The sequence below is a fragment of the Neofelis nebulosa genome, chromosome 16, assembly GCF_028018385.1.
Source record: "Neofelis nebulosa isolate mNeoNeb1 chromosome 16, mNeoNeb1.pri, whole genome shotgun sequence".
NCBI lineage: Eukaryota > Metazoa > Chordata > Mammalia > Carnivora > Felidae > Neofelis > Neofelis nebulosa.
This window is the reverse complement of record NC_080797.1, coordinates 56,081,301-56,098,516: the sequence shown is the minus strand read 5'-3', so window position 1 is coordinate 56,098,516 and position 17,216 is coordinate 56,081,301. Positions and strand designations below refer to the sequence as shown.

General features: G+C 44.0%; 1 protein-coding gene and 1 pseudogene across 4 annotated transcripts in view; one reads left to right on the top strand and one right to left on the bottom strand.

Annotated features, from left to right (window-relative positions):
* AP2B1 (adaptor related protein complex 2 subunit beta 1) overlaps window positions 1–14,364 on the top strand; it is a 125,283-nt gene extending 110,919 nt beyond the window's left edge. For all 4 annotated transcript variants that reach the window (XM_058704307.1, XM_058704305.1, XM_058704306.1 and 1 more), the window contains 3 exons: window positions 337–423; window positions 7,378–7,532; window positions 13,902–14,364. In XM_058704307.1, the coding sequence (XP_058560290.1) occupies window positions 337–423; window positions 7,378–7,532; window positions 13,902–13,976 (317 nt within the window). In that variant the 3' untranslated portion in view covers window positions 13,977–14,364. The remainder of the gene's footprint in view (window positions 1–336; window positions 424–7,377; window positions 7,533–13,901) is intronic.
* On the bottom strand, window positions 10,036–13,870 carry LOC131498038 (large ribosomal subunit protein uL24-like; annotated as a pseudogene).
* Window positions 14,365–17,216: the final 2,852 nt, after the last annotated feature.

The window sequence follows — 17,216 nt, the reverse complement described above, 5'->3', positions numbered from 1 at the left end:
TTAATTGATTTGATTCTTAAAATGGCTCTTTGGGTAGGCAGGACAGATGTAATTATGTATGATGAGATTAAGGGTCAGAAAGATCACAAGACTTACGCAAAGTCATGAAACAGGAGAACAGTGGAGCCAGCGCTGAATCCTGGATGTAGACTTTTTTCCAGTAATGTGAGATTGATCGGTGTGGAGTATTTGCACAGCTGAGGACTGGCTCTGGGTCTTGGCCACTCCTGGCTGTGTTGTAAGAGCCAGCACTCCTGAAGAGAAGTGGTTAAGGCATCAGAAATCGGAATATTGGCAGACTGCACATCCTCCCCTTCCCTCTGCTTCCCCACACAGAGCGCCAGGTCTTCCTCGCAACATGGAAGGATATTCCCAACGAAAATGAACTTCAGTTTCAGATTAAGGAATGTCATTTAAATGCTGGTGAGTAATGACTCTGAATTTCTTGTGCAGCTTAGTAAATCAAATTAGGTACTTGAAAAATTTGTTTTTAATTACCTCTGCTTTCCACATCTACTTGTTTCTGGTGGCTATATGCTAGGTATTTGACTTTGTAAACTTCTCTTTAAAAACTTGAGATGTTTTTATGCAGGGTACTACATTATTCACAAGCTAACAGATTTCACAAACTAGAATGGGTCCATCCACCCAGTTCCTTAGCAGTTGAACATGTGTTAGTCATGTCTCTTGCACATCCCCCTGTAAGCCTCAAGTAATTGAAGTGGCATTTGAGGATATACACTCTCCCAAGGATTAAAAGGACTGTTTCTCCTTTTGTATCAACCTTCAGTATTAGAAGAAAGGTGACTTTCTAAGATCCTTATGCAGAATCTTGTGATTGTAATTAAACAAAAATACATCATAACTGATTAAATTAGCTTTTTTTTCTTGAGTTGTATCAACTTTCATATGATGATATTAACCTCTATAATCACCATTAAAAAGCCCCAGGCCCTTCTGTAGTTAATTTTATTACTGCAATAGAACATCAAAGCAGGAACCCAAAGAGGAGAAACCATACAGCTGTATTATTCCCTAGGTCTTGATAGGACTTGTCTCATGGAAGTTTCCTGAGGAGTTAGAAGGGGCCCTGAGCTTTGCAGTGTCCTGCCTTGGTCCCAGGCGCTCTTTTTTTTTTTTTTTTTTTAATGTTTATTTATTTAGAGAGAGAGAGAACAAATGAGCAGGGGAGGTACAGAGAGAGGGGGAGAGAGAGAATCCCAAGCAGGCTCCGCACTACCAGCACAGAGCCCGATGCAGGGCTCAAACTCATGAACTGTGAGATCGTGACCTGAGCCGAAACCAAGAGTCGGATGCTTAATCGACTGAGCCACCCAGATGCCCTGGCAGTCGCTCTTTTTTGAGGTTAGCACAAAGCTTTCTAAGTTTGAATGAAAATGAGGCTTGGTGCTTGGTACCTTCTCCTCCTCCTTTTATCTATTTCCTCCTCATTTGTCAATGGTTTGCACATGGGGTTTTCAGTGGCTGTCCCACCATAACTGCAGCACAGCAGTGGGAGAAAGGGGCAGTATGGGAGTACAGAGAAGGGTGAGAAACTGTCTTCTCTCATTCCTACCTTTTCTTTTTAACTTTTGTCTTTTGGGGCTCTATGATATATGTATTCATCCTCTGTGTTCAGACAGATCTTCTCTTATGGGGCTGCTCCTGAACCTTTGAAGAAGTGTCTGAGGAGATAGTCTTCTATAATTTCCATTGTAATAACTATGTAGTTGATTCTCTTCAGGAACACCACAACATCTGCCTTCTTCCTAATGTAGTCTTGATCTAGGTTTCTCACCCTGACTGGTTATGTATGTATTAAACAAAACTAAAGTTTTTGCTACATTTTCTTTTTTTTTTTTTTTTAATTTTTTTTTTAACGTTTTATTTATTTTTGAGACAGGGAGAGACAGAGCATGAACAGGGGAGGGTCAGAGAGAGGGAGACACAGAATCGGAAACAGGCTCCAGGCTCTGAGCAGTCAGCACAGAGCCCGACGCGGGGCTCGAACTCACGAACCGCGAGATCATGACCCGAGCCGAAGTCGGCCGCTTAACCGACTGAGCCACCCAGGCGCCCCAAGTTTTTGCTACATTTTCATAAAAAGTCATAATCCAGAGGCACCTGGGTGGCTCAGTTGGTCAAGCGTCTGACTTCAGTTCAGGTCACGATCTCTCCATTCCCAAATTCGAGCCCCACATCAGGCTCTGTGCAGACAGCTCGGAGTCCGGAGCCTGCTTCGGATTCTGTGTCTCCCTCCTCCTCTGCTCCTCTCCTGTTCATGCTCTGTCTCTCAAAAATAAATAAATGTTTAAAAAAATTGTTTTAAAATTCATAATCCAGTTGAGGTGCTTTTGGTGCCATATTCTAGGTAGATGACGGTGTTACCTGTCCTCTCTGAGGCTCACGGTCAGCTACCACAAGCCTCATTTCATGAGTGTAGGAGCTTGGGTAGCCTTCCATGGCAGAAGCTGTGCTGCAGGAAGCTGTCAGGTGCAGAATCCACAGTGGCTCATGGTGAGAACCAAAGCAGATCATGTTAGAGAAGCACTCGTACCCAGCTTAGAAGACACCCTTTGTTCAAGTCACTCTTGCGGTAGTTGGTCCTATGGCAGCATTTCATATATTATTGTCCTGAGAACATTTGTCTCTCAAAGAAAAAAGGGGGTTCTGTGGTTACAGCTGCAAAAGGCAGTGCATGATGGGCCTCTACTAGAAGTTGCCATTGCATGTGAGCACACATAAAAGCTGAGGAGCCCACCATTGTGGAAACCTGTTTAACTCAAGGTTAACTGAATTTATTGACCATGGAATTTAAAATCACAACACGCTTATTAACATCCTGTGGAACACAAGTGTTCCTTTTTTTTTTTTTTTTTTTTTTTGAGATTTAATTTTAATCTCTACACCCAGTATAGAGGTTCGAACTCACAACCCCGAGATCAAGAGTCACCTGCTCCACAGACCGAGCCAGCCAGACGCCCCAACACCAGTGTTCCTTGAGCATGATCTGGGAAACACTGGCCTATAGGGAACAAAGGAAGGCCAGAGTAATTGGAAAGGTTTGGTTTCAGACATCCAGTATGAAAGGGAAATGGTTTTTCAAAAAAAAAAGAAAAAGAAGTTTGGATGACTGATGGTTTTAGTCTGGCCTGCCAAAATAAAAGATCCCCCTACATCCAGATTGGAGTTCTGAACCCTTACTGCACTTTAGTGTACATTTATGATCTTGCCAAGGAAGAGATGTCTGGCCTTTCTCCCAGTGGGGCTATGTCCTCTGCTGTAGCCTGGCACAATTTCTCAGAGCAAATTCAGTTTTGATCAATTCTGCCATGGCTTCATGCCAGTTCCTCACTGCCTTGGGTGCTCCAAATACCAGCGAATAGGTTTTTCAGTGACATACTGCCTTATGGCAGCACAGCATATGGAGTGGAAGGAAAAACAGCCACTTTTGTTTTCTTCAGGAGGCCAAGGCCATCATTTTCCCACACTAAATCACTGCTAATCTGCAAGACCACTTCCTGCAACTAATCCTTTCTAGCTTTTCCTCTGCATCCACCCCAAAGTCTGGAGTGGCCTGGCCTTTACATTTCCCTCCAGTCCTGAGGGCTCTATTAACAGTATGTTTCCAGGTTTAGTGCCTTCTGATTCAACACCCTGGGTCTAGCTGGGAGCTAAAAATACCATCCTTTCCAGCTGATCTGCCCTAATCACAATAGCACCAACACTTTAAATAGCTTTTCTGTGCCAGAGTAGACATTTGACAGATGGAACTAACACTCTGAGGGCTACAGGAAGTCACAGGCTTAAAGGACTTAGCAACCTGGCCTTCAGTTTTCACTTTTGCTCTTCCATTTCTTTCCATAGAAAATAAACAGGAAACCTCTTCCCTTCCTAAGCCTTAAAAATTATAATCAGATCTTAATAGAAAGGTGTATATGATAAGGGGCTTGTGGGACCACTAGTTGTGTAAATACTAGAAAATGTTAAATCACGAAGGCACTAATGTATGGGTTTCCCTGCTTCCTAGCACTTGTCATCTCTCCTGGTGTCAAGAGTTTGCATGAATCTGTTCTGCAGCTTACCATTAGCTACATGTCAGGGTTAGTGTATGTCTGGGATCACTATCTTAATTGCACAAGAACTAGTTGCAGTGCTTCGAGAAAGGAGCCTTTCTAGCAAGCAGTCTACAAACCTGTTTTTTTTAATTGTTTATTATATTTTTAAAAGCTCAGCAGCATATTGTATCTGTATTCACTAGTTAGGCACTACAGTAGGGGACAGATCTTTCTTCTGGTGGGATACTTAGGTAGGGGTGAGTTCTGTTTCTCTGTTTTGTTGTCGCTCTCCCTGTCCTTTGGAACATGTCAGAAATGGAAATGCTTCGCTGGCCATCACTTAAGTAGAGTTTGGTTGCTCAAATGGTAAAATGTGTTTTTTTCAGCAGTCGTAGTTTAGGACTCAGTTGGCCCCAAATGTAAATTTCCCCTTCCCACTCTCAAATATAAGTACCATCTCCACTCTTCCTGGTGCTGGAAGAGATGTGACCTTAGCTAAAGTAGGAAAATGAAGATCATATCCACACCTCCTCAGATTTTAGGCCCCAGATTCAGCCAACTTTGGGGAAGAAGACAAATGAACAAGAAGAAACCACATCTGAAAGCAAGTATAAACCTATTTGATATCTTTTTTAGTCTATCCTTTAGGGCAGATCTCCTTGTCTTTACAACTCCTCCTAACATTCTCAGACTCTCAGAGTGGTGGTAAGATTACATCTTATTTCCCAGAAGTTCAGGTGTGTTAACACACACACACACACACACACACACACACACACACACACATATATACACAAATGATACCTTGTCAAGAAATGTATCCCAGTCTGGCTGGGAAGCCTCCTCACATCTGGCTCCCATTGCTATTCTTTTTTTTTTTTTTTTTTTTAACATGTATTTATTTTTGAGAGACAGAGAGAGACAGAGCATGAGCCAGGGAGGGGCAGAGAGAGAGGAGACACAGAATCCAAAGCAGGCTGCAGGCTCTGAGAAAGCTGTCAGCACAGAGCCTGATGCGGGGCTCGAGCCCACAAACTGTGAGATCATGACCTGAGCCGAAGTCGGATGCTCAACCGACTGAGCCACCCAGGCGCCCTTCCCGTTGCTATTCTTAATAAGTACATTTAGTACAGTCCGATTTTTCTTTCCTCTATCTGTCTTCAAGCTCAAACCTAATATGTAAGATTTATAAAACTTGACTCACGCATACCTATGTTCTAAACCCCTCCCTGCAGTTGGTCTTCTGGTAGAAATTATAAAATTATATACAGCCATTCAGTAGGAGCAGAGCCAGGTTTCTGGCCAGAATGTTTCCTAAATGTATTAACGTTACCTTCATTCAACTTGTTTATTCTGCCTGGCTGTTTGCCACGTTTTTTAATTCTGGAAGGCTGAGTGTGTTTGTGTATTTGTGTGCTTCCATTTCTTACCCTGTCATCTCTTACGTAAGTGGTGAAATCATGAGAAGTCTGTAGGAACCTGGGCCTTGCTATATATACAGTCTAGAACACATTTTTGCCCATGCAGCAAAGTGCCTCTTCAGTAAAAGCTCCTGTGTGTGTTTTCTGTTTCCTTGGAAATGGGCAAGAGCCTTGAAAGTTAGGAATAGCTTTTACAACTTAAAACAAGCCCCCCTGTCTTAAAACAGGACATTTCTGTCAAAATACATTAGCCAAACTCCAGCTGGTGATGTTGCCTAGCAACTCAGTGTAAGCTGCAAGAGCCCTTCATTATGGGAACCAAGGTGGCAGAACTGCCTGACCCTCAAGAAGGTGATTAAAAAGCACGTTGAGGCCCCCTCCTCTAATAGTATTGCACATAATTACCATGAGATACACTTTTTAGCTCCCCAGAGATAGCCGGTTCTTAAGTTATAACTGCTTTGCTTGGTGTTAGTGAAAACTTGGAGGTAAAAGGGGAAGAGTTAAGTAACAACTAAATATGGTGCAAATGTTTAATGAATGGGCTTTAATGCCTCCTTCACTGAGCTCTCATTGGTTTGAATGTGGGAGAAAGACATGAGAGTAAGAACTACTTCCAAGATTAGCCCACATCTAAGTAGGTGGTTTTTAATGCCTATGGCTGTGTGTGTGTGTGTGTGTGTGTGTGTGTGTGTGTGTGTGTGTGTGTGTAAATCGGCCTCTCTAGCACCAGTCAGAGGCTCATTCGCCGGTATTGATGGCAAGTACCCATTGTGCCCCAGATACCATGGGACAATGATGAGAAACTCCAGGATCCCTGTGCTCAGAGAGCTTCTTCTCTAGGGAGAGCAGAGAGGCCAGCCATCGTTGCATTTTTTTTCCTAGAGAGCACAACAGAATAGGACAGATGTTTATGTGGAGAATTCCTGAAGTCAGCATGAGTAATATGAATTCTCATCAGAAACAAACGTAATAAACTCTCAACAAAGAAGCAGCATTTATTCGTCTCTGTTCTTAGGAGTTTCTTTCTCTGATGCTTCACCATCTCTCCTTTTGGCAGTCAGAGAACAAGGAGATTGAAATGACCTTTAATTCTGGACCTTCATGTCTCTGGGATGTGGCAGTCACAGGGAAGACCACAAACACCAACCAGGTCTTACCCTGGGCCGGGGGCCACAGACGCCTCTGCTGTGCTGAGCAGCCACAGTCCCGGGTATAGGGCCAGGTGGCCGTCCTCTTAGCATGACTTCAGTCTTTCTCACAGTCTTTGGTTGAGACTTTTTTTTTATTAATTTGGAGACTTGAGAAATCATTTGCCGGCTTAAAAAAAAAAATTCTGAAACATCCAGGTTAATACATTTGACTTGCAGGATTTCTACAACTCTGGGCCCTTTTCTGATCCTGGCAGTTGAGGCCAGAGTGGCTCACAGTGAAGTAGTAGCGATTTGGGAAGTAAGTGTGGATTTGATCATCAGTCTGTGTATCCCTGTAGATCTGGGATCAGTGTTCCAGAAGTGGATACCAACATGGCAGGCACTATAGCAGTACCTTTACACCTGCTGTCTTTGTCCTCTTCAGAACGTTTTTATCTGTCTAGCCCCTGGTTTCAGATTACCAACTCTCTGACCCACCATAATCTCCACAGGTAATCTTTACACTAATGTTTAGGTGCACCTTACTCTGTTTTTCTCTCCTGGAATCTGTTAGGCACTTCAAGAGCCTCTTCCTCACGCACTGCTGTTGTGGGTGAAGGGCTTTCTGAAATGTGTGCCTGCGTGAGTATGACCGTGCTTCTCAGGAGACTATACTTGTGGCTCATGAGGATGTCAGAAAAGTTAGCATGCATTTGTTATTTTAACTGAAGGTTAACATTTTGAATTTTTAATCTGTGTTTCTAGACACTGTTTCCAGCAAATTGCAAAACAACAACGTTTATACTATCGCCAAGAGGAATGTGGAAGGGCAGGACATGCTGTACCAATCCCTGAAGCTCACTAATGGCATTTGGATTTTGGCTGAGCTACGTATCCAGCCAGGAAACCCAAATTATACGGTAAGGCCTTTCTGAAAATAGGTGAGATGGGTTCAAGGAGGGAGGTAAGAGCCCTTTCATTTCTTCTTAGCACCACGGAAAGACCTGGTGGAGGCGCTGCAGACCCCAGACATCCAAAACAAGCAGTCAGTCAAGAAGCCCCCATTCACCTCGTTGGAGGACCTTGTCTCTTCAGTGTCTGTCTGCCCCATCCAGTAGGCACGGTGGCTCTGGCAGCAGGGAGTGTGTGGACTTGCTCTGGAACGTGCAGGGTTCCTCACGATACTTCTCTAGCATTTCTGTGCATGTGGTGCTGTCACAAGCTGCTAAGAGGGCTGTTTACATAGCTCATGTCAAGAAGGCCTTCTTTCCTGCCCTTGGAGTTCATGACTTAAGACTGTCAGAGTCAAAGACACATGAGCCTTATAAGCCTTTGTTTTCACAGCACCGTGTGTCCTGAAATGCCCGCTGAGAAAGGTGAGGCGAAACTGGGGCACACCTTTGGAAGACTGCAAGGGGACTTTAGTTTGGAAAACTCCTTTGGTTCCATAACTGGACTAAAATTAAAATTCTGGCAGTATTTTTAGAGCAGGAGTGATTGCCTTGAACAACAAAGACTGACCCCTGAGGCACTGGACATTGTTTGCTGTTATGACATGTAATCTCCCACCAGGATGCTGCTTGTCATCTGCATTTTGTAAAACGAAAGCTTCTGGGATGGGGAAAATATCTCAATCTTATGTTGTCTTTGAGGTTTCTGTAGGCTGTTTTGAAGGAAGGGACAGGAAAGTGACAGAAGAGAATATGGTTCAATACTGAAAAAGCTGAATAGGAGATTAAGAGGCCATTTTAGCCACTGAGTGAGAAAAGTCTGTGACCGCACTCCTTAATTTTAACAGCCAAGTCTGTTTTCATTAGCATACATCAAGGGAATAGTACCACCCGGAACTGAGAATTCTTGTGTTTTCCCTACTAGTTCCCTCCTTTGAAGCAGCTGGAAGCACACGTGTGTGTGTGTGTGTGTGTGTGTGTGTGTGTGTGTGCGCGCGCGTGCGCGCGCACATGCACGCACGCACACACTCCTCAGTTCTGTCAAGCTAGATTTTTGTGAGTGGGAAACTTCAGGCTTCCTCCATGAAGTAGACACTCCTTCCACCCACCTTCTCCTCCACCAGTCTCATCTTTTTTGGAAAGAAACTACCCCATCGTTTACTTTGAGTTCCCTAAGAAAGGAAAAAACCCTTCTGTGCTGTTGCTGAAAGGGCAGGTCTAAACTGTCGAATCAGGTCTTGTAAAATAACTCTATTTTCTTCCTTAGAAATGTGCTCTTAAGAGAGGGGCGCCTGGGTGGCTCAGTTGGTTAAGCGTCTGACTTGATTTCAGCTCAGGTCATGATCTCCTGGTTCGTGGGATTAAGTCCCACATGGGGCTCTGTGCTGACATTGCAGAGCCTGCTTGGGATTCTGTCTCTTCCCGTCTCTGACTGCCCCTCCCCTGCTCTCACTCAGTCTCTCAAAACATATAACTAAGCATTGAAAAATAATAATGTGCTCAGAGAGTGTGTGTGTTTTGTTTATCTATTTTATTGTGTACAGGCTTTCATCTCAGCTATGTTAAAGAAGCGTGGTCACTCCTTGTTTGCAGATAAGGAAACCAAAGTTAAGAGTGTTTATCAACTTGTCCAAGATCATGTAATTTGTTGGTAGTTGTGTTATGCTTAGAATTCAGGTTATATCTTGACCCTTACACCATCTTCACTGTGAGGATAGTGAGAATTTGGAGAAGGACCTCTTAATGTCACTGTCTTAAACATTGCTTATTTAAAATTTTCTAACTTTTTTATTTTGAAATAAGTTGAGACTGACAAACTTTGAAAATGGTACCGGGTTCCCACATGTCTTTCACCCAGTTTTCCCTACTGGTAACATCTTATATGCCCATAGTACATTCTCAAACAGGTTATTGATATTGGTACAATACTATTAACTAAACTGTAGCCCTTACTCAGATTTCACCAGGTCATACATTATTCTGTTACTGTTGATGCGGGTGGTTGGCAAGTGTACAGCACTGTGCACTCTTACTACATGTATGTAGATTGGTATAGTCATCATCACAGGCAGGACATCGAACTGTTGCGTCACTGCAAAAAAGTTCCGTTCTTGCTCTCCCTTTATAGCCAGATTCTCATCCAGCCCTGTGCCCTGGCAACCACTGATGTTCTCTCCATTACTGTAATTTTGTCATTTTGGGAGTGTACTATAAATTTAAATTCTTAAAATATGAAATCTTTTGACGTTTTGTTTTTGTTTTTGTTTTTGTTTTTGCTTTTCGGTTAGCACAATACCCTTGACATTCATCCAGGTTGTTAATGTGTAACAGTAGTTTGTTCGTTATGACTGAGTAGTAGTCCACCATATGGATGTACCACTGCTTATCCATTCACCTGTTGAAGGACATTTCCTCCCCTATTTTTTCATTTTAACAGTTTTTATTTAAAGTCATGTATAAGATTATTTTATTCCTACATCTTCCCAATTATTTCTTTTTTATATTTGCCCTTTTCCTTTCCTACTTGCAAGATTTGGCTTTATGTTCAAGGATCTTCTTGCAGTCTTTGCAGTTTTAGTCTAGTAATAACCACCTTGCCAGGCTGGATGCCCACATGGACAGTTGTGCCTTTCGCCCTCTCTCGCTGTACTCGTTCAGTGTAGATGACGTATTTCTTCCTGTAAACCTGGACTACGTTGCCAATTTGCTGACCTCTGTAGTGCCCTCGCACAACCTGTACTTACTTCCTCATCCTTTTGGATGGGCGTGGATCGAACATTGTACTTCTGTCTCAGCTGTTTGGAAAGAGGGGAAGACAAAATCTTCCTGCAAATGCGGGAGGGTACATTGACATGCCTTTTACGGTGCTTCCTCTGGTCAGAAGTCACAAAGGGATTGAACTTCGTTTTGGCCACTGGAGCTTCAGCAGTGGCCACAGAAGGGAAGAGCCTCCTATATATTTTTTTTAATTTTAAAATACAGATTTATGTGCGGTTGTAAGAAATAATCCAGTGGGATTTTGTCCTCATTGTGCCTTTTTATAGCCACACCCACCTCCCTTCTTTCCTTGTATTTATAAATGGTAAATTTGTTTATACTTCCTTGCCCTCTTTCCTGTTTTCCATCCATCTGGTGTCTAGGTTCCTTCTGCCCACAGAACAATCCAAATTTTCCATCACAACATGTGACACAGACCTAATCCATTCCCCTAAATGGCGCTGCAGACTTCAAAGTCCCTGGGGTCTGTTTTCTTCCTTCCATCACCCTAACACCTATTACACTATTGATCTGTCTCAGCAAGGTATTAAGGAGGAAGAAAATCTGGTTGAGCCAGTACTAATGCTAGAGGACCGATGGTCCCTAAGCCTCCCCCCTGCCCCTTACTGTATTTCATTAGGAAAGATGTTTATCCTGTAAGGATGAGGCCCTGTCACTCTAAGTAGCTACATCTTATCGGGAAAGGTAACTTGTCCCTGGTAAAAAAGTATGTGTTCCAGACTGTAAACCAGAAGTAGATGTGTTAAATACCTGGCTTACTGAGGCATAAGAGGTGATTCTTCTTTCCTCACTGGGTCTGGATGTGTGACATTCCAGAGTGGTTGGTATTAAAGATGTGTCACATAAGTAGGCCAGCAGTTCAAAAGTTAAAACCCTGGTAAGGTCTCTTTTCCCTTAGTAACCCAAAACAAGACCCAGAGTCGCACCTTTATTTTATAAGTCAAATTATTTGGTTTTATTAATTGTTTTTTTTATGTATGTTTCCCTTGTACTTCAGGATTTAGGAAAATCTTTTTTTTTTTTTTTTTTTTTTTTAATTCATTCTAGCTTGTCTTAGTTGGAAGAGCTAACAAAGGGGAAGACCCCTTTGTTAGAGGTCGGCATGGCTTGGAGAGGGGAGTATGATATAAGGAGAGAAAGATTGATTTCCTCATCCAACCCCCTCTGCAAAGAGCAGCTGAAACTTAGAGTCCAGGCCTGATCTGTCCATGATTACTCCTCCCCTCCCCCCAGTGCTAGCTTGGCAGATCGGGCTTTTGTAGAGGAAGGCAACATTTCCTTACCAGTAATGAACAACAACAACAAAAAAAGAGTCTCCAAATGGTACATCTTACAAAGGTGTGGAAAAAATATTTGGGGAGAGAGGAACCACCCCTCTGTAGTCTGAGAGTTAACTCCCTTAGGCTGGTCGTCCTCTTTTTAGCTTCCTCTCCTCCTCTTCTGAACCCACCTACTTTCCCACGAGAATTTTCCACGACACTGGCAGTGGAGAGGCTGTGGAGGAGGAGGTAGAAAATTGCCTCTATAGTCAGGGAAATGCCTAGAGCTGCAACTTTGACCAAAGTAGGGAGCTGTTTTCTATGCATAATGACATTCTTAAATTAGTCGGGGTTGTTTTTTGGTTTTGGGTTGTTTTTTGGTTTTGTTTTTGTTTTTACATTTGTCAGAATTGCCTTCCTGATTAATGTCAAACAGCAACTTTGAAAGTGCCTTAGAGACCGAATATTAAAGCTGTAAATAAATAGAGCCTCTTTTGATGTTCTTTTGTTTGGCTGGTTTTTGGGTTTTACCTTTTTTTTTTTTTTTTTTTTTTTTTTTTAAAGTAATCTCTGTGCCCAAGGTGGGCCTCAAACTCACAACCCTGAGATCAAGAGTCACATGCTCTACTGACTGAGTCAGCCAGGTGCCCTGGTTTTTGCATTTTTTTAATTTGCATTTTTAAACTTTTGAGGATGTACGTTTTTTTTCAAGAAATTCAGGGTTGCAACAACATGGATGGAACTAGAGTATATTAGGCTGAGCAAAATAAGTCAGTCAGAGAAAGACAAATACTATCTGATTTCACTCACATATGAAATTTAAGAAACAAAACAGGTGAACCTAGGGGAAGGGAAGGAAAAATAAGATAAAAACAGGGAGGCAAACCATAAGAGACTTGTAAATACAGAGAACAAACAGGGTTGCTGGAGGGGAGGTGGATGGGGGATGATGGGCTGACTGGGTGATGGGCATTAAGGAGGGCACTTGTTGGGATGAGCACTGGGTGTTATATGTAAGTGATGAATCACTGGATTCTACTCCTGAAACTAATACTACACTGTATGTCAACTAACTTGAGTTTAAATTAAAAAAAAAAACAAAAAGAAATTCAGGGTTGACCAATATCTTCCTGATATTTTTGCTAAATATATTGTCACCTTTTGTACTATGTGAAATTGCCCAGTGTCTCTGAGAATAAAGAGGTAAAGGAATGTAAAATCTCATAGTGCTATATGGGTAAAGACAGGTTTTACTTACATACCCTAATAGATGAAAACAATGGTGTCAGTAATGCAGAAAGCAAATGTTCAATTTTCTGGTTCTAAATGCAATTTGCATGCTTCTGTTATATTACTGTTAATAATATTTTGGTTACTGTGATACAGTCAAGGATTTCAAATCTGAGAGGGAGGGAGAGAGAATCTTCAGCAGGCCCCATGCTCAGCACAGAGCCCGACATGGGGCTCGATCCCATGACCTGAGCCGAAACCAACAGTCAGACGCTCAACCGACTGAGTCACCCAGACGCCCTAATCTGGGTTTAAGTTTTGTGCTTATTGACCCACTAAATGAAAATCTCAGTGTTCAACATTGAAATTGTTTTATTAAAGTTTTCGTTTTAATTTGATGATTGTGAGACTAGAAGAAGAGAAGTGGTAGACGAGTGGCATCAGGAGTGTCTTTGCCTGTTTAGGGAGGCAGCAAATGAGGAAACTGGTGCCGTAAATTGCTGTCTGGTTATACTAAGTCAGTGTCTCTTGGTGTTCACATTTGCCTTCCATAACAGTGTTTTTGCTGTCCTCCGTGTAATACAAAAAGGACTAGTACCTTGGATATCTGTCCTCTCTTATGCTTTTATTTTGCTTGATCGTACATCTTGAATTGGAACTGAGATAACCATCCTTGTCTGAGTGAGAAACTGGGGCAGGCAGCCGAAATGACCCCAACAAGTTAGACTTTCACCCTTCCCTTTTCATTTGGTAATAATCCCTGTGACCCTTAGCAGAGCATTGGAGTAGCTGTTCCCCCACAGTCAGAGGTTTTGATGTTTTTAGTATGGATGATTCCTAACCTCACAGACCCACAGAGAATGTAGGTGGAAACACAGCACAAGTTGACATTGATTAAATTGAAATTTTAAAACCCACAGAACTTAACAGAACCTCTCTTGGTTTGGCCTCTCAGTGAAAGAGGCTCTTCTCTCTTTGCATCAGAAAGAGATTTCCTTGAACTGAGTACTGGCTACCTTTCAAGCCAATGCCAACCTCCATGCTAATCCTCTTCTCCTTTTCTCCCTAACAGCTGTCGCTGAAGTGTAGAGCTCCTGAAGTCTCTCAGTACATCTATCAGGTCTACGACAGCATTTTGAAAAACTAATAGACTGGTCCGGCGCCCTCCGGCCATCCTGTGATTGGTGCAAGCCAAGAACTCTTAACTGGAAGAAATTGTGTTGCCGTGTAGAATCTGAACCCAAACACACTGAGGCCACCCACCAAGGTAGTGACTAGTCTAACCTGTGCTAACATTAGGGCACAACCTGTTGGATAGTTGTAGCTTCCTGTGAACATTTGTAACCACTGCTTCGATCACTTCCCTCCTCTTGCCACTCGCCACCGCTATCTGTCCTTACTTGTGAGCTTCTCCATAGTGTGCCAGTGGCTGGCATTTTTGAGTGTAGTTTGATATTTTGTAATTGAGAGCTCATTTCAAAAGCAGAAAAAGACAAAAAATATTAAAGCAAGGAAAAGTGTCACTGAAACATAAACTGCACTTTATTGTTTTATATTTTTGTACATATGAGAAATGGAGGGCATAGTGTACCTGGTAGAAAGTGTTAAAACACCTGACTGCCATTAACCACACAGTCCTGGAGAAAGAAATGCAGTTATTTGCATCCCCTGTTAGGGGTTCTCTTATCTGTGGCAACCTTGCCCCTGCTCATTTGGGTTTTCACTTTCTTCTCTCTCCAAAGTCCCTCCCTTTCTTTATGATTTCCAACCCCCCCCCGCCCCCCCACACCCCTTATTATCATCTCATCTGATTGCTCTGCAGTTGGGAATGGTGGTCTTCCTTGAATGGTGTTTCAGGGTGCCGGAAATAGGGCCTGTTGGCACTAAAGCTGAGAGACGTTAGAGCGTCCTACATTCCTTTCCCTCGATCTAACCCGTTAACACTGATCAAGGAATTTGAGTAGAGATGGGGATCAGGAACCAAACTGTGCTTCCCCCTCTCCCTGCCCTGGATTTAATTTAATTCTCAGCTCCAATTCAGATCTAAAATCCTAGTTTTAGAGTTGAAACAGACTTTAAATAATAACTTATCCAACCCTGTTTTTCCTAAAATGGAAAAAGACAAAGATGTAGACTGCCTGAGGCCTTTTAGCTGTTGAGTCGCAGAGCGGGAGGACTGGGTCTCCTAAATCCCCATCAGTGTTGTTGGAGACTGCAAGAGCCGCTCACTCATTTTTCTTTCCTCAACGCCTTTCTCTTACCTTTTCTGTCCTGCTTCTTCGTGGCTCTTCTCCTACTCCATGCTGATTTTGGCCCTCCATTCACTGGCATCAGGTGGCAGCAGAGTGTCTCTTCAAGTTACCGGGAGGTAAATCCAGATGCCAGAATGAGAGGGTAGCTGAGTGTTCCCACACGTGCTCCTAGAGCCACAGTTCTTGAGGCCAGCAGGGTGGGTGCAGAGATGAAGTGAGCTTAGAGAGGTCATGGACTCGCTCTATCCTTTAACAGTCTGCTCTGCCCTTTACTTATGTTAATTAGGCTTCACAGGCAGTTGACACCACCTCAAGAGGGATGGTCAGTTGTTGTCATCTCTCCGAAGACTGGGAGATACGAAATCCCCTAACACGTTGGGCGTGTTTTGTCCAAGAGTGCTTTGTGCCCAAAGCACCAACTCTTTAGCTGTGTTCACACTATTACATCTGTGGGCACTTGTCACACTGCCTGGTGCCCAGTGCTCAGGGTCCGGGAACAAGACCGCTCTTCTCCGATGCCCTGTTCAAGTCAGAGGCACTTTGGGGCCCAAAGGCCTCATGTTGAACTCAGACCTCAGAGTGAGTCCAAGGGGAGAAATCCTAGAAAACAGCAGAAACTACCCTACAGCCCTGTCATGTCTGAAGTGACCCTGATTCATACGAGGTACAAAGCTTTGGGGGGGTGGGTCCCCCAAAGCAATTTCCTAAACCTTGAGACTCTCCAAGAGAAGAATTACTGGGGTCGGGGGCCCTTGTCCTGCACTCACCACCCAAGGCACGTGGAGGATAGGAAGTAGCACAGGGGACGTATGTGGGAGGTGGGTAGGTTGGCTGTGTGTCAGGTGGAAAAGCAGGTCGATAAGTTTCCTTGTTGGGAGATCATGGAGTCGGATGGACACAGGCAGTGAAGAAGGTTCACACTACAAATACCAAGTTCTTATCTCCGAGCAAACCGTGGTTGCACAGGGAAATGTACGTGTCAGCTAAACAGACAGCACACAGTTTTATACCAGAGTATGTCCCTCTGCCTCTGAAACGAGGCTTCTCTCACCTTCCCCAGCAGTGGTGGGTAACAGCTGCTGTTCTCAGCTCACCTGACTGAGCCAATCCCGGAATCCTTCGCTCCTTGGGGAGGCTGCCTCCTGTCGCAGCCCCGAGCGTTCAGGGAGGGATCCTGCTCCGTGGAAGAGGACCTCTCTCCTGAAGAGACAGACTGTCGCCTCCACTGCAGCTTCCCTTTTGGCCCATGTCAAGCTCGGCCGAATCGGGGAAACAGAGTGGAGCTTGCCCTCCATTCTCCTCTCCTCTGCCTCCGTATGTCTTTGTAACATCAGCTGGTATCCTACAGAGGGCAGGGAAGCACACACACACCCAGAACTCTTGCTGGTCAGAGATTCCCTGAGTGTCTGTCCTCGCCTGAGCCTGTTTCGTGTGTCTGTGTTGTGGAGAGCAGTTGGGAGTGGGAGGGGAAATGTTGCCCTAAGAATGCTTATCATTCTTTGGTTATTGGGATCTGTTCTTGGGGAGGGTGGGGGTGGGGGGAAGCTTGACCTTGTGTCTTCGTCAATAAACTCATTTACACAAAAGGAAGTTTGTGGTGTGGACTTTGTTCCCAGAACCGACCCTCTAGGATGCAACACTGGTGGCCAGGAGAGGGATGGAGCACTAATAAGCATACTGTTAGAACTTTTCTTTTGGCTGCCTCACCGTCCCAGGGATTTAGCCAGATGAAATTAAGACTACATAAGGAAGAAGCCTGTATCTCACGGAGGCTCCTGTTAACCAAGCCCCCTGTCACCACCAGCACCATGGGCGGGAAGTGCTCACAGGAGCTAGTCTGTATCCCCTGGCAGGTTCTCTGCTAGGGCCCCAGGCAGATGGTCCCAGGGACAGCCAGCCAGCCAGCCAGCCAGCCAGCCAAGGCACAGGGGCAGAAGCGGCACAGCAGAGCTACTCACCGGCTTCCTGTCACCCAGGACGACTCATCTCGATGTATAAGTGCCGCTGGGACCTGAACTCAGGGCCGGCATGTTCCCAAGTGAAAAGAATTCATGCTTCAAAGCAAGCTTCCCCAGGAGTTCAAGTCCAGTCATGGGCATTTGTGTCGCAGGGAGCACAAGACCCAGGTGTTGTCA